This window comes from Eucyclogobius newberryi, unplaced genomic scaffold, assembly GCF_026437365.1.
Source record: "Eucyclogobius newberryi isolate DKJ021-1_F unplaced genomic scaffold, fEucNew1.0.hap1 SCAF_12, whole genome shotgun sequence".
NCBI classification, from domain to species: domain Eukaryota; kingdom Metazoa; phylum Chordata; class Actinopteri; order Gobiiformes; family Gobiidae; genus Eucyclogobius; species Eucyclogobius newberryi.
The window spans coordinates 36209883-36233508 of NW_027315746.1; the positions used below are offsets into that span (position 1 = coordinate 36209883).

At 49.5% G+C, this 23626-nt stretch overlaps 1 protein-coding gene across 3 annotated transcripts in view; it reads right to left on the minus strand.

Annotated features, from left to right (window-relative positions):
* depdc5 (DEP domain containing 5, GATOR1 subcomplex subunit) overlaps positions 1–23626 on the minus strand; it is a 100783-nt gene that overhangs the window by 52568 nt on the left and 24589 nt on the right. For all 3 annotated transcript variants that reach the window (XM_072441959.1, XM_072441960.1, XM_072441958.1), the window contains exons 12-22: positions 21823–21895; positions 21651–21754; positions 21490–21564; positions 17609–17743; positions 16679–16740; positions 16542–16615; positions 9784–9853; positions 9660–9696; positions 7717–7834; positions 2828–3063; positions 1683–1883 (exon numbers count right to left, since the gene is read on the minus strand). In XM_072441959.1, coding sequence (XP_072298060.1) covers positions 1683–1883; positions 2828–3063; positions 7717–7834; positions 9660–9696; positions 9784–9853; positions 16542–16615; positions 16679–16740; positions 17609–17743; positions 21490–21564; positions 21651–21754; positions 21823–21895 — 1185 coding nt within the window. The remainder of the gene's footprint in view (positions 1–1682; positions 1884–2827; positions 3064–7716; positions 7835–9659; positions 9697–9783; positions 9854–16541; positions 16616–16678; positions 16741–17608; positions 17744–21489; positions 21565–21650; positions 21755–21822; positions 21896–23626) is intronic.

The following is a 23626-nucleotide window of genomic DNA, read 5'->3' on the forward strand; positions in this document are numbered from 1 at the left end:
CTCCTGAAGAACTGGTTCTCCTCCTGAAGAACTGAACTGGTTCTCCTCCTGAAGAGCTGGTTCTCCTCCTGAGTGGTTCCAGCTCCATTGTCTCTCTCTCCTTCATGTGGAACTCCTCCAGGTTTATACTTATTCTCAAGGAGGTTTTTTGTAGTTTGTCCTGCAGAAGGAGGGTCTAAGGACAGAGGACTCTGGGACATCGTCCCTCGCCCCTATGAACATCATTTAATCCTTTTTTCACTGTCGCCCTCATAAGACACTGTTGTTGTGATTTTGGGCGTTACAAAAATAAATTGCATTTAATGTTTGAAATTTACTGTTTCTTTTGAACCGGCACCTGCATTTAGCTAAGCTCAGTCCACCGAGCTACTCGTGAGTATCACTCAGGACTTGAGTTTGACTCACACTTCTCAATGACTCTGTATAATAAACAAGTTTGTATCGTGATTGACCTGCTTTAGTCCTGCTTTAGTCCTGCTTTAGATCTGCTTTAGTCCCGCTTTAGTCCCGCTTTAGTCCTGCTTTAGACCTGCTTTAGTCCTGCTTTAGTCCTGCTTTAGTCCCGCTTTAGTCCCGCTTTAGTCCTGCTTTAGACCTGCTTTAGACCTGCTTTAGTCCTGCTTTAGTCCTGCTTTAGTCCCGCTTTAGTCCCGCTTTAGTCCCGCTTTAGTCCTGCTTTAGACCTGCTTTAGACCTGCTTTAGTCCTGCTTTAGTCCTGCTTTAGTCCTGCTTTAGTCCCGCTTTAGTCCCGCTTTAGTCCTGCTTTAGTCCCGCTTTAGTCCCGCTTTAGTCCCGCTTTAGTCCTGCTTAGTCCTGCTTTAGACCTGCTTCAGTCCTGCTTTAGTCCTGCTTTAGTCCTGCTTTAGTCCTGCTTTAGACCCGCTTTAGACCCGCTTTAGACCCGCTTTAGTCCCGCTTTAGTCCCGCTTTAGTCCCGCTTTAGTCCTGCTTAGTCCTGTTTTAGTCCTGCTTTAGTCCTGCTTTAGACCTGCTTTAGTCCTGCTTTAGACCTGCTTTAGTCCTGCTTTAGTCCTGCTTTAGACCTGCTTTAGTCCTGCTTTAGACCTGCTTTAGTCCTGCTTTAGTCCTGCTTTAGACCTGCTTTAGTCCTGCTTTAGACCTGCTTTAGTCCTGCTTCAGACCTGCTTTAGTCCTGCTTTAGTCCTGCTTTAGTCCTGCTTTAGTCCTGCTTTAGACCTGCTTTAGTCCTGCTTTAGACCTGCTTTAGTCCTGCTTTAGACCTGCTTTAGTCCTGCTTTAGACCTGCTTTAGTCCTGCTTTAGTCCTGCTTTAGTCCTGCTTTAGACCTGCTTTAGTCCTGCTTTAGTCCTGCTTTAGTCCTGCTTTAGACCTGCTTTAGTCCTGCTTTAGTCCTGCTTTAGTCCTGCTTTAGTCCTGCTTTAGACCTGCTTTAGTCCTGCTTTAGTCCTGCTTTAGACCTGCTTTAGACCTGCTTTAGTCCTGCTTTAAGACTAAAGCGGGTCTAAATGTGCCTTGATTTTTCTTTCTTTTCTCTCACCTGTTGTCTGCTTATTTGGACTTTTGTCTTCTGCTCTCTCTTTGGTCCTGTTCTTGTTTCGTTGTCTTTTTTATGTTTAAAGATGCTAAACGTATCTATAGATCTATATGTTTCAATAACATACAACAGCTATAGGAGGAAAGCCTGAGCGCAGTGACTGACCCACGGGGAAGGTGTGCATCCAGCGGCGGCGGTTGGAGGTGAGCTTCATGGGCATGCGGGACGGGGTGAAGGGGTTGATGAGCGCCCTCTGCGGGGTGTAGCCTCCAGGCCGGACGTGCAGAGTGGACTCTGCACTGCCCACGGTGAAGCGACCCGGAGCGCTGCTGTCCCGCTGAGAGTCCAGCATCCTCTCCACCAAGTCTGAGAGACACAAGACCAAAGACACAGACACTGCTCATGCTGTTTTACAATGGGCTGTAAACTGAAGTGAACAATGACTTCTGGACCAAAGGCAACATTTGACAGAGACAAACATTTGGCAAATGGTCGAGGCCGAGAATTGAACCAGCGACGCTGCCATGGTCGCAACGTCCGATGCCCTTATCCACCTGCCTGACCCGCCAGCCCCGCCCACATTCTGTTCCAATGGGGTCTGGACCCCGAGTCAGAGCCAATGAAGTCGTCGGCCCTCCATTCACCGACCAATCCCAGGCCCAGGTTTGGACGCGTCACACTCAGATTCGGAAGTAGCTCTTCACCCGCGTTCAAAACATTCAAGATGGCGGACCCGGCCCGTGACCCGGCCCGTGACCCGGCTCGTGACCCGGCCCGTGACCCGGCCCGTGACCCGGCCCGTGACCCGGCTCGTGACCCGGCCCGTGACCCGGCCCGTGACCCGGCTCGTGACCCGGCCCGTGACCCGGCTCGTGACCCGCTCTACTCACCGTGATGATCGTGCGTTAGATGCGGTTATGCGAAGGGCGTCATCGTGATTCAGGAGACATTTTCTGCGTTCAGGACGGATAACGTGGAACACGCCTTGTTGACATGGGTTACATAATATCCGGTTAAGCGTGTCGCGTTTTTTGCGTCACTTCTGGGTTTATGTGATTGGTTCTGTCTCTGCTCTAAACTCCGCCCTCCTGCGGTCGAGCCCCGCCCTCAGGTTTTGATGAGTAGTTTGCCAAAACGTGTTTGGAACGGCTGGTCAGGCAACTTATCCACTGCATCAGCAAAACACACTTTTCAATATGATCTCATCTCCACCTCTAGTTCACATCTCAAAAGATCTCAAAGTTCATTCTATTCTAATGTTGAATGTTCAAAAAGGTGAATCTGATCATAACACAAGCAGAAAAGCTCACCTCTCGTGCTGGTGAACCCCAGAGAGCTGCTGACCTCATAGTGACCGCCTTGCATGCGGGGAATGAGCAGCATGTTGGACACAGGGCCCAGGCTGTCGTCCGAGGCCAGGCTGCGCTGCTCGTCTGCTGACCGCACGTCTGCTGACCGCACCGGAGGAGACACGCCCGTCCCCGCTGCGTTCACGTCCACCGAGCCCCAACTTTTCCTGGCAGCGGTCTCTCTGTCGCGGCCCATCCTGAAACAATGTGTTGAGCACAAAGTAAACGGAGCACAAAAGTGCCACTATGGACCAAAATGATCCAAAATGATCAACTCTAAACTAGCAATTTACGGTTTGACTAAACGTGGAGCATAAACCAGAACACACGGTGAACCAGGTTTAAAGGTTAAAAACACAGACTTAACTTCCAGGCCGTTCTGCCGAGCATCGCCCCAAAAGACAAGCAGCATTGTACAACAAAGAGCACAATGTAACTTCTTTTGTCTGAGTTAAGACACAACAGAGTGGAATACATTGTCGACATCAGTCCTGCTGCTTTATTTTGAGAGATTTGTATTTTTGCCTGATCTTTCTGAGCTGCAGACGACCACACTCCAGAATAATATGACATGTTTTTTAACAATGCTACGACACATTAACAATGGTGTTTATGTGACATAGACAACTATGGATGAGCAGAGTTTACCTTTGACTACATGTTACACACTCTTACAGTTCAAAGCCTCATGCTTCTGGCATGAGCCGTTTATAAAACCTTTAGATTGTTTCATAAAGAGCGAGCTTGTTTCCTTTAACCCTCATACAGCAACTTAAGCTCTCTGGGATTTTTTATTTATTTCATTTTAGTGCATGAATCTGCAGCATAATAAACATCTGCATAAATTGACATTGATGCTTTTTTCACAATTATAAAGTCATTGGTAAAGACAGAACAGACGAGGTCCTGAACAGCTTCTCTGTCGCATTCTGAACTTTTCTGTCAAATGAATCACCAGTTCTGCAGGAGCCATAACTTTGCATAAGTGCTAAAAGTGCTATAGCAGAAGCTGTAAAACCGTAGCTTCTCTATTAAGGTCTGATGATCTATGACATCAAAAGCATCATCACCACACGACCAATCAGAATGGTCCGTTCTTCTGAGCCATCCTGTGCATCAGAGCTGTGCAGGTGCATCTGGACTCATGTTTCACAGATAAAGGTGGATGTTAAGAGTTATTCAGGAGAGACAGAAACAAACATGGAGGTGGCACTGCATTCTGTGTTAAAGATGAAATCCCAGTGAATGTAAGAGCAGCTGTGATTGGCAGATACTGAACTGTTGCGGGTTCAGGGTTTGTAAGAGCTGTGATCCAAATGTAGTCATATTTATTTAGGAGACCTAAATATAGACTGGCCCTGAAAAAACTGTCCAATGCATAAAGCACGTCACTCTATATCTACTGCATGTGGCCTAAAGCAGATTATAACCTGTCACTCCAGTCCTGACCAATGCTGTTTTACAAATGTTTCAGAACAAAGCTCTGATGCTGTCTCCATCCTGACCCCTGCAGTCATCATAACATAAGTGTCACAAGAAAAACGACATTACCAAAATGTGGCAGTAAAATGAATAACAGATGATATAAATGTTTTACAGAAATGAAATTCAGACTTCCTGTTATGACATGGATGTAGAGACACGCCATTTCACCCACATAATCCCCAAAGATGTGTAACAGTGTGAAACACAAGACAAGACCGCCTCACAAGCTAACGAGGCTAATATGGCTAACAGTACGATATCTGAGCTGTAGATCCTGGTGGTGTGGATCAGGGAGTGAATGTCCCGCTCGCTCTTAGCATCCAGCTTGATGTCATCCATGTGGAGGAGGAGACTGATGGTAGCTCCATTCCTGAGTCGTATCCATGGCCAGTTTTGTTGATTATTTGGCTGAGCGGGTTCAGACCTCTGTAGAAAAGCAGTGAGGGGGTTCAGACCTCTGCAGAACAGCAGTGAGGGGGTTCAGACCTCTGCAGAACAGCAGTGAGGGGGTTCAGACCTCTGTAGAACAGCAGTGAGGGGGTTTAGACCTCTGCAGAACAGCAGTGAGGGGGTTCAGACCTCTGTAGAACAGCAGTGAGGGGGTTCAGACCTCTGCAGAACAGCAGTGAGAGGGTTCAGACCTCTGCAGAACAGCAGTGAGGGGGTTCAGACCTCTGTAGAACAGCAGTGAGGGGGTTCAGACCTTTGCAGAACAGCAGTGAGAGGGTTCAGACCTCTGCAGAACAGCAGTGAGGGGGTTCAGAACTCTGCAGAACAGCAGTGAGGGGTTCAGACCTCTGCAGAACAGCAGTGAGGGGGTTCAGACCTCAGCAGAACAGCAGTGAGGGGGTTCAGACCTCTGCAGAACAGCAGTGAGGGGGTTCAGACCTTTGCAGAACAGCAGTGAGAGGGTTCAGACCTCTGCAGAACAGCAGTGAGGGGGTTCAGACCTCTGCAGAACAGCAGTGAGGGGGTTCAGACCTCTGCAGAACAGCAGTGAGGGGGTTCAGACCTCTGTAGAACAGCAGTGAGGGGGTTTAGACCTCTGCAGAACAGCAGTGAGGGGGTTCAGACCTCTGCAGAACAGCAGTGAGGGGGTTCAGACCTCTGCAGAACAGCAATGAGGGGGTTCAGACCTCTGCAGAACAGCAGTGAGGGGGTTCAGACCTCTGCAGAACAGCAGTGAGGGGGTTCAGACCTCTGCAGAACAGCAGTGAGGGGGTTCAGACCTCTGCAGAACAGCAGTGAGAGGGTTCAGACCTCTGCAGAACAGCAGTGAGGGGGTTCAGACCTCTGCAGAACAGCAGTGAGAGGGTTCAGACCTCTGCAGAACAGCAGTGAGGGGGTTCAGAACTCTGCAGAACAGCAGTGAGGGGTTCAGACCTCTGCAGAACAGCAGTGAGGGGGTTCAGACCTCAGCAGAACAGCAGTGAGGGGGTTCAGACCTCTGCAGAACAGCAGTGAGAGGGTTCAGACCTCTGCAGAACAGCAGTGAGAGGGTTCAGACCTCTGCAGAACAGCAGTGAGGGGGTTCAGACCTCTGCAGAACAGCAATGAGGGGGTTCAGACCTCTGCAGAACAGCAGTGAGGGGGTTCAGACCTCTGCAGAACAGCAGTGAGGGGGTTCAGACCTCTGCAGAACAGCAGTGAGGGGGTTCAGACCTCTGCAGAACAGCAGTGAGAGGGTTCAGACCTCTGCAGAACAGCAGTGAGGGGGTTCAGACCTCTGCAGAACAGCAGTGAGGGGGTTCAGACCTCTGCAGAACAGCAGTGAGGGGGTTCAGACCTCTGCAGAACAGCAGTGAGGGGGTTCAGACCTCTGCAGAACAGCAGTGAGGGGGTTCAGACCTCTGCAGAACAGCAGTGAGGGGGTTCAGACCTCTGCAGAACAGCAGTGAGGGGTTCAGACCTCTGCAGAACAGCAGTGAGGGGGTTCAGACCTCTGCAGAACAGCAGTGAGGGGGTTCAGACCTCTGCAGAACAGCAGTGAGAGGGTTCAGACCTCTGCAGAACAGCAGTGAGGGGGTTCAGACCTCTGCAGAACAGCAGTGAGGGGGTTCAGACCTCTGCAGAACAGCAGTGAGAAAATGTAGAGCCAGTGCTCAAACACCAGCATCACTGTCACACAAACAATGTTTTACAAACTAATGTCTTATTTTAAGTCATGTGACAGAATCACAAATTAATTCAAACAGTAACTGTTACAAACCGTCTGTGACAAGGTCATTAGTCCTTTATATATATTCTTTATATATTCTTTATATACAAACAGAACAGTTTGGACTGAAGTGAAATGTTGCTGTTTTGGACAAACTTTTGTGAAATTAAGAATAAAATGTGTTTTTTAAGCAGAAACTCAATTTGTTATTTGTTTATTACAATGAACTATAAAGTTTATTTTAAAAAAATGATTGAATATACTTTTAAATGGTTTACAGAATGTACAAAAACATTAACCGACACTCGATTGATCGAAGAAAAAATTTATAGATTACTCGATTACTAAAAGAATGGATAGCTGCAGCCCTAGTGCTCAGGTTGGTGTGTCGGGTTCTACAGTACTACCAGGAGCTGGTGTTTCGCACCGCTGCTATTTTTGGTATTTTTTTACATTCTGAGCACTGCTAATGTACTGATCCATGTGCACACTTATCTTAGCCGCCATATTGCCCGACAGGAGCTTCCACCTTGTGGAGGGACAGGTTATTGGATCGGTCTTCGCTCAGACATTCAGGGTGAGTCCGTCCTTTAACAGTGTGTTCATTTGCTCTCATGGTATGAGGGAGGCAGTAACTTGTGCACAAGGAAAACGTGTATGCGATCTCCTCTGCTGCTCTCTTGTAGAGATTAACCCTGGACAACATGGCACGTCCCCCCACTGGAAGGTGGAATCTTAATTGCCTCTTTAAGGAGGTTGGAAAGATTCAACCTTCCGGTCGTATATAATCTTGAAACTCTGGAGCAGTAGATGCCCAGAGCATTGGGCTGGTAATCAGATACTCAGTGAGGAGAGAGCCAAAGTCAGCTTACAATAGGAGGTGGATAGCCATTTACAGGGCTTAGAAAACAAAGAGTAGTGAAACCACATCCCCTAATCAGGACTTGCACAGAGTTGGATAAAAAAGACCTGAGTACTTAAGTAAGTGTTACTCCTGGATGAGAGTCCAGATGATACAACTGAATCTTACTCTACACCTGCTGGACCAATGAGGGACTTCACCCATGTGCAGCACTCACCTCGACACAAGTGTGTCCAGGTGAGTATTAACTGTTCACAAACGTTGCAATTATTCAGATATACATCTTGTTAAGGGAATGAAATACTTATAATATGTAGTAGTTCTTGCTTGTGGTCCGAGGCTCACCTGACATTAGGACGCTGGACACGTGCCGGACCAGGAAGTCGAAACACTTGAGCGTCGTAAGCGGCATAGTCCACCTGAATGGGAAGACTGTTCTCGGGCTCTTTTTGAACACACAGACCTAAAGCACATAGGGTCAGGGTCGGGGTCAGGGTCGGGTCAGGGTCAGGGTCGGGTCAGGGTTAGGGTCAGGGTTAGGGTCAGGGTCAGGGTCAGGTTTAGGGTCAGGGTTAGGGTCAGGGTTAGGGTCAGGGTTAGGGTCAGGGTCAGGTTTAGGGTCAGGGTTAGGGTCAGGGTTAGGGTCAGGGTTAGTGTCAGGTTTAGGGTCAGGGTTAGGGTCAGGGTTAGGGTCAGGGTTAGGGTCGGGTCAGGGTCAGGTTTAGGGTCAGGGTTAGGGTCAGGTTTAGGGTCAGGGTTAGGGTCAGGGTTAGGGTCAGGGTCGGGTCGGGTCAGGGTTAGGGGTTAGGGGTTAGGGTCGGGGTTAGGGTTAGGGTCAGGGTTAGGGTCAGGGTTAGGGTCAGGGTTAGGGTCAGGTTTAGGGTCAGGTTTAGGGTCAGGTTTAGGGTCAGGTTTAGGGTTAGGGTCAGGTCAGGGTCAGGGTTAGGGTCAGGGTTAGGGTCAGGTTTAGGGTCGGGGTTAGGGTCAGGGTTAGGGTCAGGTTTAGGGTCAGGTTTAGGGTCAGGGTTAGGGTCAGGTTTAGGGTCAGGTTTAGGGTCAGGGTCAGGTTTAGGGTCAGGGTTAGGGTCAGGTCAGGGTCAGGGTCAGGGTTAGGGTCAGGGTTAGGGTCAGGTTTAGGGTCAGGGTTAGGGTCAGGGTTAGGGTCAGGTTTAGGGTTAGGGTCAGGTTTAGGGTCAGGGTTAGGTTTAGGGTCAGGGTCAGGGTTAGGGTCGGGGTTAGGGTCAGGGTTAGGGTCAGGGTTAGGGTTAGGGTCAGGTTTAGGGTTAGGGTCAGGTTTAGGGTTAGGGTCAGGGTTAGGGTCAGGTTTAGGGTCAGGGTTAGGGTCGGGGTTAGGGTCAGGGTTAGGGTCAGGGTTAGGGTCGGGGTTAGGGTCAGGGTCAGGGTTAGGGTCAGGTTTAGGGTCAGGGTTAGGGTCAGGGTTAGGGTCAGGGTTAGGGTCAGGGTTAGGGTCAGGGTCAGGTTTAGGGTCAGGGTTAGGGTCAGGGTTAGGGTCAGGGTTAGGGTCAGGGTTAGTGTCAGGTTTAGGGTCAGGGTTAGGGTCAGGGTTAGGGTCAGGGTTAGGGTCGGGTCAGGGTCAGGTTTAGGGTCAGGGTTAGGGTCAGGTTTAGGGTCAGGGTTAGGGTCAGGGTCGGGTCGGGTCAGGGTTAGGGGTTAGGGTCGGGGTTAGGGTTAGGGTCAGGGTTAGGGTCAGGGTTAGGGTCAGGGTTAGGGTCAGGTTTAGGGTCAGGTTTAGGGTCAGGTTTAGGGTTAGGGTCAGGTCAGGGTCAGGGTTAGGGTCAGGGTTAGGGTCAGGGTTAGGGTCAGGTTTAGGGTCGGGGTTAGGGTCAGGGTTAGGGTCAGGTTTAGGGTCAGGTTTAGGGTCAGGGTTAGGGTCAGGTTTAGGGTCAGGTTTAGGGTCAGGGTCAGGTTTAGGGTCAGGGTTAGGGTCAGGTCAGGGTCAGGGTTAGGGTCAGGGTTAGGGTCAGGTTTAGGGTCAGGGTTAGGGTCAGGGTTAGGTTTAGGGTTAGGGTCAGGTTTAGGGTCAGGGTTAGGGTCAGGTTTAGGGTCAGGGTCAGGGTTAGGGTCGGGGTTAGGGTCAGGGTTAGGGTTAGGGTCAGGGTTAGGGTTAGGGTCAGGTTTAGGGTTAGGGTCAGGGTTAGGGTCAGGTTTAGGGTCAGGGTTAGGGTCGGGGTTAGGGTCGGGGTTAGGGTCAGGGTTAGGGTCAGGGTTAGGGTCAGGGTCAGAGAGTACAATGGATGACACGATCACAGCACACTAATGTAACTCACTGTGCTCTTTGTGATTCTTCAGTTTGTCCGCATGAGGCTGAGAATAAAAATGATTCATTTCATTATTGAATTCAACATTTAGTTTTAACTTGTTACCGTGGAATAGAAATACTGGACAGCTTACTTTGCGTGCTGCTAATTTGATGCGAGGGGTGAAGGAGCTGCAGGGGCTTTGGCTTTTGGACGTGTAGAAGCTGTGGAAGGAAAACACATGATGGCATCTCAGGACTCAGATGAAGGATTTTCACTTGTGCAGCAGCAGCTGCTAAACAATGCGTTAATTTTTCGAAATTTTTATAGCAATTTCATAATTGCATAGCAAAACACAAAAGTGACTAACAATCAATATTTTCCATTGATATAACACGATCATTTATTTAAAATGTATTTGTAAACATTCTATTTAACAAATTAACTTTTAAACAATTTTTAAACATTTTTTCTTTAAATAAAACAGAACTTGCAAATAAAATTAGTTGTTGAACAAATTAATCAACACAAAGTCAGAGCCTTATTTACAACTTTCTTCCATCATCATCATCATCATCATCATCATCATCATCATCATCATCATCATCATCATCATCATCATCATCATCAGACGACTATTTAAATGAGTCTCATTTACATATTAATTGTCATTACACTCGGAAACATAAATGTTGCTGTGGTGTTTCCGTCATGGTGTATTTTATGTTATTCAAATTGTACCGCTCTATTTGACCTTCCATTCCATTTTTCGTTTTGATATTTGATGACGGTCCCTAAGCACTCGTCTCGTCTCAGCTCCTGCTGCACATTCGGAGCGTGTGATTGGCTGAGCCCAAAACACACATCTGATTGTTAAAAACGAGGTCGTGTCACTGCAGTGTAAATATGAATATTTTGGCAGTGAATGATCTGCAAAGACTTTAGTGTTTAGGAGTTATTGACCTCTGACCTCAGAGTCTGAATCTGTGACACTAACTTTACAGCACGTGGCTCCTCCCACTTTCAGACTCACTGAGACAGCAGCGTCCTACATGTGTCATGTCCACACAGCGTCCTACATGTGTCATGTCCACACACTGTCCTACATGTGTCATGACAACACAGTGTCCTACATGTGTCATGTCCACACAGCGTCCTACATGTGCCATGTCCACACAGTGTCCTACATGTGTCATGTCCACACACTGTCCTACATGTGTCATGTCCACAGTGTCCTACATGTGTCATGACAACACAGCGTCCTACATGTGTCATGTCCACACACTGTCCTACATGTGCCATGTCCACACAGTGTCCTACATGTGTCATGTCCACACACTGTCCTACATGTGTCATGTCCACACACTGTCCTACATGTGTCATGTCCACACACTGTCCTACATGTGTCATGTCCACACAGCGTCCTACATGTGTCATGTCCACACAGCGTCCTACATGTGTCATGTCCACACACTGTCCTACATGTGTCATGTCCACAGTGTCCTACATGTGTCATGTCCACACAGCGTCCTACATGTGTCATGTCCACACAGCGTCCTACATGTGTCATGTCCACACAGCGTCCTACATGTGTCATGACAACACAGCGTCCTACATGTGTCATGTCCACACAGCGTCCTACATGTGTCATGTCCACACACTGTCCTACATGTGTCATGTCCACACAGTGTCCTACATGTGTCATGTCCACACAGCGTCCTACATGTGTCATGTCCACAGTGTCCTACATGTGTCATGTCCACACAGTGTCCTACATGTGTCATGTCCACACACTGTCCTACATGTGTCATGTCCACACAGTGTCCTACATGTGTCATGTCCACACAGCGTCCTACATGTGTCATGTCCACACAGTGTCCTACATGTGTCATGACAACAGTGTCCTACATGTGTCATGTCCACACAGTGTCCTACATGTGTCATGTTGTGATATATATATAAATATATGATTATATTTGTGTGTTAAAAGTTATCTGCATCATTAGCCTGGGGGGAGGGAAAGGCATGTATTTCTAATAACATGTGTGAAGATGTTGTAGAAGCAGCCGTGAGGAATGTTCCTCCCATCCTGGGGACCAGATGGGTAGAACATTCACCAAGGTTTTTATCTCTAAAGATAATACCAAAGAGTCGTAAAAGTGCCTTGATGTGAAGCTGACCAATGAGAAATGTGACCCGCCTCCTTTTTATGTGTGATTTTAATCAAATGACTTGTAAGAGGGAGGAACGCTGAGAGTGATTTTGGAAAGTCGTTCAGGTTGCTTACAACATCTTGACTCGGCTAAGCCTTCCTCTCCCTTGCAAGCCACACAAAAGACTGACGTTTCTGTGTCGTTTAATATTCTAAGTTGAATTATGTTCTCTGACTGTTAAGTAATAGCATTGATTCATGTGTAATTTCTTGACACATGTCCACACAGCGTCCTACATGTGTCATGTCCACACAGTGTCCTACATGTGTCATGTCCACACAGTGTCCTACATGTGTCATGTCCACACAGTGTCCTACATGTGTCATGACAACACAGTGTCCTACATGTGTCATGTCCACACAGCGTCCTACATGTGTCATGTCCACACAGTGTCCTACATGTGTCATGTCCACACAGCGTCCTACATGTGTCATGTCCACACAGTGTCCTACATGTGTCATGTCCACACAGTGTCCTACATGTGTCATGACAACACAGTGTCCTACATGTGTCATGTCCACACAGCGTCCTACATGTGTCATGTCCACACAGTGTCCTACATGTGTAATGTCCACACAGCGTCCTACATGTGTCATGTCCACACAGTGTCCTACATGTGTAATGTCCACACAGCGTCCTACATGAGTCATGTCCACACAGCGTCCTACATGTGTCATGTCCACACAGTGTCCTACATGTGTCATGACAACACAGCGTCCACATGTGTCATGTCCACACAGTGTCCTACATGTGTCATGTCCACACAGTGTCCTACATGTGTCATGACAACACAGTGTCCTACATGTGTCATGTCCACACAGTGTCCTACATGTGTCATGACAACACAGTGTCCTACATGTGTCATGTCCACACAGCGTCCACATGTGTCATGTCCACACAGTGTCCTACATGTGTCATGACAACACAGTGTCCTACATGTGTCATGTCCACACAGCGTCCTACATGTGTCATGACAACACAGCGTCCTACATGTGTCATGTCCACACAGTGTCCTACATGTGTCATGTCCACACAGCGTCCTACATGTGTCATGTCCACAGTGTCCTACATGTGTCATGTCCACACAGCGTCCTACATGTGTCATGACAACACAGTGTCCTACATGATTCATGTCCACACAGTGTCCTACATGTGTCATGACAACACAGCGTCCACATGTGTCATGTCCACACAGTGTCCTACATGTGTCATGTCCACAGTGTCCTACATGTGTCATGACAACACAGTGTCCTACATGTGTCATGTCCACAGTGTCCTACACGTGTCATGTCCACACAGCGTCCTACATGTGTCATGTCCACACAGCGTCCACATGTGTCATGTCCACACAGCGTCCTACATGTGTCATGTCCACACAGCGTCCTACATGTGTCATGACAACACAGCGTCCTACATGTGTCATGTCCACACAGCGTCCTACATGTGTCATGTCCACACACTGTCCTACATGTGTCATGTCCACACAGCGTCCTACATGTGTCATGTCCACACAGCGTCCTACATGTGTCAAGTCCACACAGCGTCCTACATGTGTCATGTCCACACAGTGTCCTACATGTGTCATTACAACACAGTGTCCTACATGTGTCATGTCCACACAGCGTCCTACATGTGTCATGTCCACACAGTGTCCTACATGTGTCATGACAACAGTGTCCTACATGTGTCATGTCCACACAGTGTCCTACATGTGTCATGTCCACACAGTGTCCTACATGTGTCATGACAACACAGTGTCCTACATGTGTCATGACAACACAGCGTCCTACATGTGTCATGTCCACACAGTGTCCTACATGTGTCATGTCCACACAGCGTCCTACATGTGTCATGTCCACACAGTGTCCTACATGTGTCATGACAACAGTGTCCTACATGTGTCATGTCCACACAGTGTCCTACATGTGTCATGACAACAGTGTCCTACATGTGTCATGTCCACACAGCGTCCTACATGTGTCATGTCCACACAGTGTCCTACATGTGTCATGTCCACACAGCGTCCTACATGTGTCATGTCCACACAGCGTCCTACATGTGTCATGACAACACAGCGTCCTACATGTGTCATGTCCACACAGCGTCCTACATGTGTCATGTCCACACAGCGTCCTACATGTGTCATGTCCACACAGTGTCCTACATGTGTCATGTCCACACAGCGTCCTACATGTGTCATGTCCACACAGCGTCCTACATGTGTCATGACAACACAGCGTCCTACATGTGTCATGTCCACACAGCGTCCTACATGTGTCATGTCCACACAGTGTCCTACATGTGTCATGTCCACACAGCGTCCTACATGTGTCATGTCCACACAGCGTCCTACATGTGTCATGTCCACACACTGTCCTACATGTGTCATGTCCACACAGTGTCCTACATGTGTCATGTCCACACAGTGTCCTACATGTGTCATTACAACACAGTGTCCTACATGTGTCATGTCCACACAGCGTCCTACATGTGTCATGTCCACACAGTGTCCTACATGTGTCATGACAACAGTGTCCTACATGTGTCATGTCCACACAGTGTCCTACATGTGTCATGTCCACACAGTGTCCTACATGTGTCATGACAACACAGTGTCCTACATGTGTCATGACAACACAGCGTCCTACATGTGTCATGTCCACACAGTGTCCTACATGTGTCATGTCCACACAGCGTCCTACATGTGTCATGTCCACACAGCGTCCTACATGTGTCATGTCCACACAGCGTCCTACATGTGTCATGACAACACAGCGTCCTACATGTGTCATGTCCACACAGTGTCCTACATGTGTCATGACAACAGTGTCCTACATGTGTCATGTCCACACAGCGTCCTACATGTGTCATGTCCACACAGTGTCCTACATGTGTCATGTCCACACAGCGTCCTACATGTGTCATGTCCACACAGCGTCCTACATGTGTCATGACAACACAGCGTCCTACATGTGTCATGTCCACACAGCGTCCTACATGTGTCATGTCCACACAGCGTCCTACATGTGTCATGTCCACACAGCGTCCTACATGTGTCATGTCCACACAGCGTCCTACATGTGTCATGTCCACACAGCGTCCTACATGTGTCATGACAACACAGTGTCCTACATGTGTCATGACAACACAGCGTCCTACATGTGTCATGTCCACACAGCGTCCTACATGTGTCATGACAACACAGCGTCCTAGATGTGTCATGTCCACACAGCGTCCTACATGTGTCATGTCCACACAGCGTCCTACATGTGTCATGACAACACAGCGTCCTACATGTGTCATGTCCACACAGCGTCCTACATGTGTCATGTCCACACACTGTCCTACATTTGTCATGTCCACACAGCGTCTTACATGTGTCATGTCCACACAGCGTCCTACATGTGTCATGACAACACAGTGTCCTACATGTGTCATGACAACACAGCGTCCTACATGTGTCATGTCCACACAGCGTCCTACATGTGTCATGACAACACAGCGTCCTACATGTGTCATGTCCACACAGCGTCCTACATGTGTCATGTCCACACAGCGTCCTACATGTGTCATGACAACACAGCGTCCTACATGTGTCATGTCCACACAGCGTCCTACATGTGTCATGTCCACACACTGTCCTACATTTGTCAAGTCCACACAGCGTCCTACATGTGTCATGTCCACACAGCGTCCTACATGTGTCATGTCCACACAGCGTCCTACATGTGTCATGTCCACACAGCGTCCTACATGTGTCAAGTCCACACAGCGTCCTACATGTGTCATGTCCACACAGCGTCCTACATGTGTCATGTCCACACAGCGTCCTACATGTGTCATGTCCACACAGTGTCCTACATGTGTCATGTCCGCACAGTGTCCTACATGTGTCATTACAACACAGTGTCCTACATGTGTCATGTCCACACAGTGTCCTACATGTGTCATGTCCACACAGCGTCCTACATGTGTCATGTCCACAGTGTCCTACATGTGTCATGTCCACACAGCGTCCTACATGTGTCATGACAACAGTGTCCTACATGTGTCATGTCCACACAGTGTCCTACATGTGTCATGTCCACACAGCGTCCTACATGTGTCATGTCCACAGTGTCCTACATGTGTCATGTCCACACAGCGTCCTACATGTGTCATGACAACAGTGTCCTACATGTGTCATGTCCACACAGTGTCCTACATGTGTCATGACAACACAGCGTCCACATGTGTCATGTCCACACAGTGTCCTACATGTGTCATGTCCACAGTGTCCTACATGTGTCATGTCCACAGTGTCCTACATGTGTCATGTCCACACAGCGTCCTACATGTGTCATGTCCACACAGTGTCCTACATGTGTCATGTCCACACAGTGTCCTACATGTGTCATGTCCACACAGCGTCCTACATGTGTCATGACGTTATTGACGATGGATTGACAGTGATCAGTACTTTTAGGCGCTTTGTTTACACAATTGAACACATTTTTGTATCACAAAAGCTGCGAAACAAAAGCACTTTTTTCTGACGAATGCATCACATTTGAGAGAAATTGCGTTGCATTTTGTGATGCAATACCACTTATTCTGAACCCTGCATCTACTCATTTTTAACATCATAATCTTATCTAAATGTAGTATTTAATTCTTTGACAATGTTTGAACAGCACTATTGCTGTAAGTGTAGTCTTGCCTGTGGTTGATCCAGTGAGGCAGGTTGTAGTCGTCTCCTACTCGAGAATCTCCTGGAACCGGCTTGTTGTGAAGCTGAAACACAGAGAGAGATTCAGAAGACGAGACGCGACATTGACAGAGAAACAAGAGCGTCACCTTAAACAGAGGCACAGCATGAAGCGGCTGCTCCCCCATGCACACCAGGTCCACACCGATACCTGCAGGTCATATCACATTTCAAACAAAGAACATTCCTATTAGGGCCTGAAAAAATGTCATGGGATAAAAGAGAGATTTTGCAATAACAACATCATTTACAATATAATTGGCAAGATCTCGTAAGAACTTTGAGATAAAATGACATGGAACATATGGAAAATTATATTTTGCTGTGAGTTCAACGCAAACACTGACTCATCTCGTCTGTTCCCTCCTCTCTTCTCGTGAACCTAACCGAGTGTTTCAGAATTATATCATAATATTCCAAAAATCATGTTGCCAAAAAATAAATAGAAATAAATCATGATTAATATGATATGCCCCACCCATACATTATGAACTAGATTTAAAGCAGAAGTAAGTAACGTTGGCTGCAGCTCTCGTGATAAACATCATCAGACAGGGCTGTGCCTGGTCTCACCTCCTGTTTGCTTTGTATTTGACAATCAAAAAACATTCTAAAAATCTCCTCCATGGACACAGTGACACCTTTGGAAGGTGCTTTTGATGGCAGGAAAACACAAAACCCTCGACGACCAAGGCATGGACTGACATAATTACAGGAATGATACAAATGGAAAAAATAACATTCAAACTTCATTTGGAAAAGGCTCTGGACTTTTTGGGACAGTTTTTATACTTGTTGCAATGTTTCTGATGGTGTTTGCTCTCTGGCCATGTTCTGTACGCTTCTGTGTTTGTTCTATTCTGAAAAACTAAACACTCAATTTAAAAAAAAACATTGCCAGAGACTTCAAAAGATGACAACAGCCTCTCGTAAAGGAATGACACAAGTGTGACAGGAGAGAATAAAATACTAAACATGTATTTCTCATCATGAGCTGGATTAGTGCTGTCAGATCTCACCATTGTCAATCATCCTCTGTTTGGTGAGGATCATGAGCAGGCGGTCCACCTCGAACACGCCCACCCCCGGAGTGATGACCACTGACATCTGTCCAGTCCGGTCAAAGTTACGGTTGATGTAGTGCTTGTCAAACACTGAGCGACACACAAGTCAGATGTAAGTTACACATAAAACACACTCTCATTTGTTCTCCCGCTACAAATTATGGGTCACAATAATAATACAAATCACATTGTATGATTCTTAGATAATTTATTGTATGTTTTTGCTGCAAATAAGTAAGAACGCCTGAGAAAATCAGTGTTAATATCTGGTACAGAAGCCTTTGTTTACAGTTACAGAGGTCAAAGGTCTCCTGTGGTTCATGAGCAGGTTTGAACACTCTGCATCAGGGATTCTGGCCACGCCTCCACACAGATCTTCTCTAGATCTGTCAGGTTTCAGGGCTGTCGCTAAGCAACAAGGAGTTTCCAAAGACTTTCTATTGGATTTAGGTCTGAGACTGGCGAGGCCCTCCAGAACCTTCCTGTCTGTGAGCTTCAGGTCACATCCTCCTCCTCAGCAAAGCTTCAGGGCACCATGTTCCGCTCTCTTTATGTAACGCATTGAATTTGCATCATGTTAGATGTAAGTGCTGTGCATGGATAAACTGTACATTGCTGCTGTATGTGGGCTAAACATTAAGCCATCACTGGAAATACCAAGAGGCTCTAGCTGCAGATGCTGTGTGGAGAAGAGCCTCCACTCTGTCACATCCGGGGGCAAAAAACAACAAAAAATTATAAAATGGAATCATTTATTAATTTACAATAGTTTAGGGGGACCAGAAGTTTCTATTTACCTGGGAAATTCCCAGTTTTGAGCCCTGTGTCCCGTGTCCCAGGAGATTTGTCCAGGTTTTAAACAAGACATGTCCCAGTTGTTTTCGACTACTTTGAGGGGAAAATCATTTTCACTGGTATAAGTGAAACTGATTTGAGGGGGCCCCTGTCCAGGGTGTGCTCCACCTAAGGCCCATAGTCACTGGGACATGCTCCAGTCACATGCGCCCCAGAAAGGGAAAGTGAATGAATGATGAACGGAGGCATAAGAATGTATTTCATTGCAAAGGAAACCTCAGCCCTGGAGACTTTCTGCTGTAGGATTCGGTTTAAAGAGTTTTTCCACGCCTCCTGCCACACGCGCTCCAACTCCTGCCACACGCGCTCCAACTCCTGCCACACGCGCTCCAACTCCTGCCACACGCGCTCCAACTCCTGCCACACGCGCTCCGCCTCCAGCCACACGCGCTCCAACTCCTGCCACACGCGCTCCAACTCCTGCCACACGCGCTCCGCCTCCTGCCACACGCGCTCCAACTCCTGCCACACGCGCTCCAACTCCTGCCACACGCGCTCCAACTCCTGCCACACGCGCTCCGCCTCCAGCCACACGCGCTCCAACTCCTGCCACACGCGCTCCGCCTCCTGCCACACGCGCTCCGCCTCCTGCCACACGCGCTCCAACTCCTGCCACACGCGCTCCGCCTCCTGCCACACGCGCTCCAACTCCTGCCACACGCGCTCCGCCTCCAGCCACACGAGCTCCGCCTCCTGCCACACGCGCTCCGCCTCCTGCCACACGCGCTCCGCCTCCTGCCACACGCGCTCCAACTCCTGCCACACGCGCTCCGCCTCCAGCCACACGCGCTCCAACTCCTGCCACACGCGCTCCGCCTCCTGCCACACGCGCTCCAACTCGCCACACGCGCTCCGCCTCCTGCCACACGCGCTCCGCCTCCAGCCACACGCGCTCCGCCTCCAGCCACACGCGCTCCGCCTCCTGCCACACGCGCTCCGCCTCCTGCCACACGCGCTCCGCCTCCAGCCACACGCGCTCCAACTCCTGCCACACGCGCTCCAACTCCTGCCACACGCGCTCCGCCTCCAGCCACACGCGCTCCGCCTCCTGCCACACGAGCTCCGCCTCCTGCCACACGCGCTCCGCCTCCTGCCACACGCGCTCCGCCTCCTGCCACACGCGCTCCAACTCCTGCCACACGCGCTCCAACTCCTGCCACACGCGCTCCGCCTCCTGCCACACGCGCTCCAACTCCTGCCACACGCGCTCCGCCTCCAGCCACACGCGCTCCGCCTCCTGCCACACGCGCTCCGCCTCCTGCCACACGCGCTCCGCCTCCTGCCACACGCGCTCCAACTCCTGCCACACGCGCTCCAACTCCTGCCACACGCGCTCCGCCTCCTGCCACACGCGCTCCAACTCCTGCCACACGCGCTCCGCCTCCAGCCACACGCGCTCCGCCTCCTGCCACACGCGCTCCAACTCCTGCCACACGCGCTCCGCCTCCTGCCACACGCGCTCCAACTCCTGCCACACGCGCTCCAACTCCTGCCACACGCGCTCCAACTCCTGCCACACGCGCTCCGCCTCCAGCCACACGCGCTCCGCCTCCTGCCACACGCGCTCCGCCTCCAGCCACACGCGCTCCGCCTCCTGCCACACGCGCTCCGCCTCCTGCCACACGCGCTCCAACTCCTGCCACACGCGCTCCGCCTCCAGCCACACGCGCTCCAACTCCTGCCACACGCGCTCCGCCTCCTGCCACACGCGCTCCAACTCCTGCCACACGCGCTCCGCCTCCAGCCACACGCGCTCCGCCTCCTGCCACACGCGCTCCGCCTCCTGCCATACGCGCTCCGCCTCCTGCCACACGCGCTCCAACTCCTGCCACACGCGCTCCGCCTCCAGCCACACGCGCTCCGCCTCCTGCCACACGCGCTCCGCCTCCTGCCACACGCGCTCCGCCTCCTGCCACACGCGCTCCAACTCCTGCCACACGCGCTCCGCCTCCAGCCACACGCGCTCCGCCTCCTGCCACATGCGCTCCAACTCCTGCCACACGCGCTCCGCCTCCTGCCACACGCGCTCCAACTCCTGCCACACGCGCTCCAACTCCTGCCACACGCGCTCCAACTCCTGCCACACGCGCTCCGCCTCCAGCCACACGCGCTCCGCCTCCAGCCACACGCGCTCCAACTCCTGCCACACGCGCTCCGCCTCCAGCCACACGCGCTCCAACTCCTGCCACACGCGCTCCGCCTCCAGCCACACGCGCTCCAACTCCTGCCACACGCGCTCCGCCTCCAGCCACACGCGCTCCAACTCCTGCCACACGCGCTCCGCCTCCAGCCACACGCGCTCCAACTCCTGCCACACGCGCTCCGCCTCCTGCCACACGCGCTCCGCCTCCTGCCACACGCGGAGCGGCCCCTCAGGAGCTGCGCCAACATTAGCATCGTTAGCTTGTGGGTCAGTATTTCGGTTTTCCACCAGAGTTAAAGTCCTTGTTTTTTGATTGTTTAGCTCCCAAAGCATCACTTGCATTTTATAAGTTTAGTCATCACTTAAAGCGTCTTGCTCCTTGTTTTGTGGATGAAAAGGAGATCTCTGAAGAACCAGATATCGGCAGCTGTTGCTCAAAAATATTGAACTGAGATCAATAAAGAACTACAGACAATTTTGACATCGCCATCCCACTGGATTTCAGAACTACCAGTCTGTGCTTGGGCCTCAGGACTCCTGCCTCTGGAGCATCCTCCTGGCAGGGGCCAAAAGCCCTCACACAAAAATGGAAGACACAAATTGCACTGAAAATCAAGGACTGGACAGACTTTATACTTGACTGAAGCCTTGTGAACTGGTTCTGATTTCCATTTACTGTTATCTCTCTAGACCTGTTTTGTTTCATTGAGCTCTTTTATTTTCTACATTCTACTTGACATTTGTTAAAAAAAACAAAAACAATAATACTACTGTCTGGAAACTGAAATATAATCATTCCACTTCCATGTAAAATGTTACAGATGAGAGTAAAACCAACCGTTAAAAGAGAGGTTGATGGCCTCCAGATAGTTTCCTTGAACAGCCGTGGAGTTATAACCAACAGGAAACCCATCTAGAAAAGAAAGATCAAGTTGTAATGCATCAGGTTTTGAGTCTTTAATCTTCTTCACATCATTGTTTCATGATATTGCACGTCACCTGCTTCTTTGAGCCGCACTAAGACTGGATACTGGATGAATAACTTCTTAATGGTGACCAGCAGTGAGGTCCACTCATCACGTCTCTCGTTCTGGGCCACAACTCTAAGATTCCAAAACCAAACCTTCAACATTTGGCGGTGTGAGATGGATTCAGTTTCGGTTGAATTTACCTGTAGAAATCTTCACAAAAGCGTCCTTCATGATCCTGGCGCACTGACCCTCTCAGCGCCTCAGGAAATTCATCTGGACAAATAAAACACAGGGAAAAAAAGGGAGATTTTTTTTACTTCGAAACATTATGTAAGAAACTATCTTTATTTTTTATTTTAAATTAGTTTAAAATGTAAGAAAAATAAATCCATCCTATGCAGCCACAGAACATTATAGCATATTTAGATCAAATAGAACTTCTCACATAATATAACAAACTATAAAAACTAAGTACAACTGTAAGTATAAATTCACACCACAATTCTAAAATGTGGGTTGTCGCTCCTGCCATCCCAGCATGCACCACTAGACTCCATATTGGCAGGTGAAGAGGTAGAAATGACCCGGGCAGCAGTAGCTCAGTGGCAGGAGCTCAGTGGCAGGAGCTCAGTGGCAGGAGCTCAGTGGCAGTGTGCCCGTCTTCGGACCCTAAAGCCACAGGTTGGTGCGGCGATTGAGCTGCCTCAGGTGAATACTGCCGTTGTGTCCTTGGGCAAGACACTTAACCCACCTCGCCCCCAATGTCTGCAAACATCTGGTGTGTGATTGTGTGTGTGTGTGTGTGTGTGTGTGTGTGTGATTGTGTGTGTGAGTGTGTGTGTGATTGTGTGTGTCAGTGTGTGTGTACAGCATGAGGGTTAAAATGGGGCAGGCTGTGCGCTGATTGGGAGCAGAGGAGGTGTGCCGTGCCGCAGGGAGGAGTGACTTGGGTGCGTTGATTGAGGCTGGGGAGTAGGTGGCCCTGGTGTAGCAATGGACGTAGATTGCCATCTGCAGTCTGACTTCAGAACTGCATCCCTTGTGTGAGAGTCTAGTGCGTGTTTCCGGATCTAAATGGCCTCCCTGATCTAACAAGGGCACACAGAGCTCGCTGGGCACAGGGAGCTCGCTGGACACAGGGAGCTCGCTTTACCTGTGACCTTCAGGTTCCATCGCAGACTTGAGCTGTTATTGTTCTGCTTGTCACTTTATAGTTTGTGTGCATGATTTAGTGGTCTCTTTTTCCCATTCCATTCAACGTTCCTTCTCTGGAGTGTAGAATGCTCTTTCTGGTTTGTTCCACGACGAACATGGGATATTGTATATGACATTGCATTTGTGACCTTGAATGTACGAGCAATTGTCATCATTTCACGTGTGGTTTATCTTCAATAACCAAGATGGCGCCGCAGACGGTCGCCCTGGTGATTTGGGTGTTTTTTGGGCGCAAATGGTGTGTCGGCGTGAAGAACTCTTAATCATCAGATCAACAACTCCTACGGATCTAGTTCAATTTTTTTTAGCATTTGCTGCAGAATTAGTTCTTTTTTGGCCAAAAGAGTGAGACACTGCAGGCGAAAAAGCAAGCAGGGGCTCTTGTGCGCCTTCATAAGTGTGGTGCGCGCACACACTTACCTGGGATCCAGGAACCCCGGGCCCCCACACCTCCCCCATCTCCCCCACCACTCTCTCAGTTCAGACAGGAAATCCAACCCCCGAAAATTTGCTGGGCCAGACAGTGTCTCCCCCTCCACCTTAAGACACTGCGCAGGCGAGCTGGCCCCTGTCTTCACTGGCATTTTTAACACCTCCTGGAGTCATGCCATGTCCCAGCTTCAAGTCGTCCATCATTGTCCCTGTCCCCAAGAAGCCCCGGATCACTGGACTTAATGACTACAGACCTGTGGCACTGACGTCTGTCATGAAGTCATTTGAGCGCCTGGTCCTCCCCCACCTCAAGTCCCTCACCTCCTCCCTGCTGGACCCCCTGCTGGACCTCCTGCT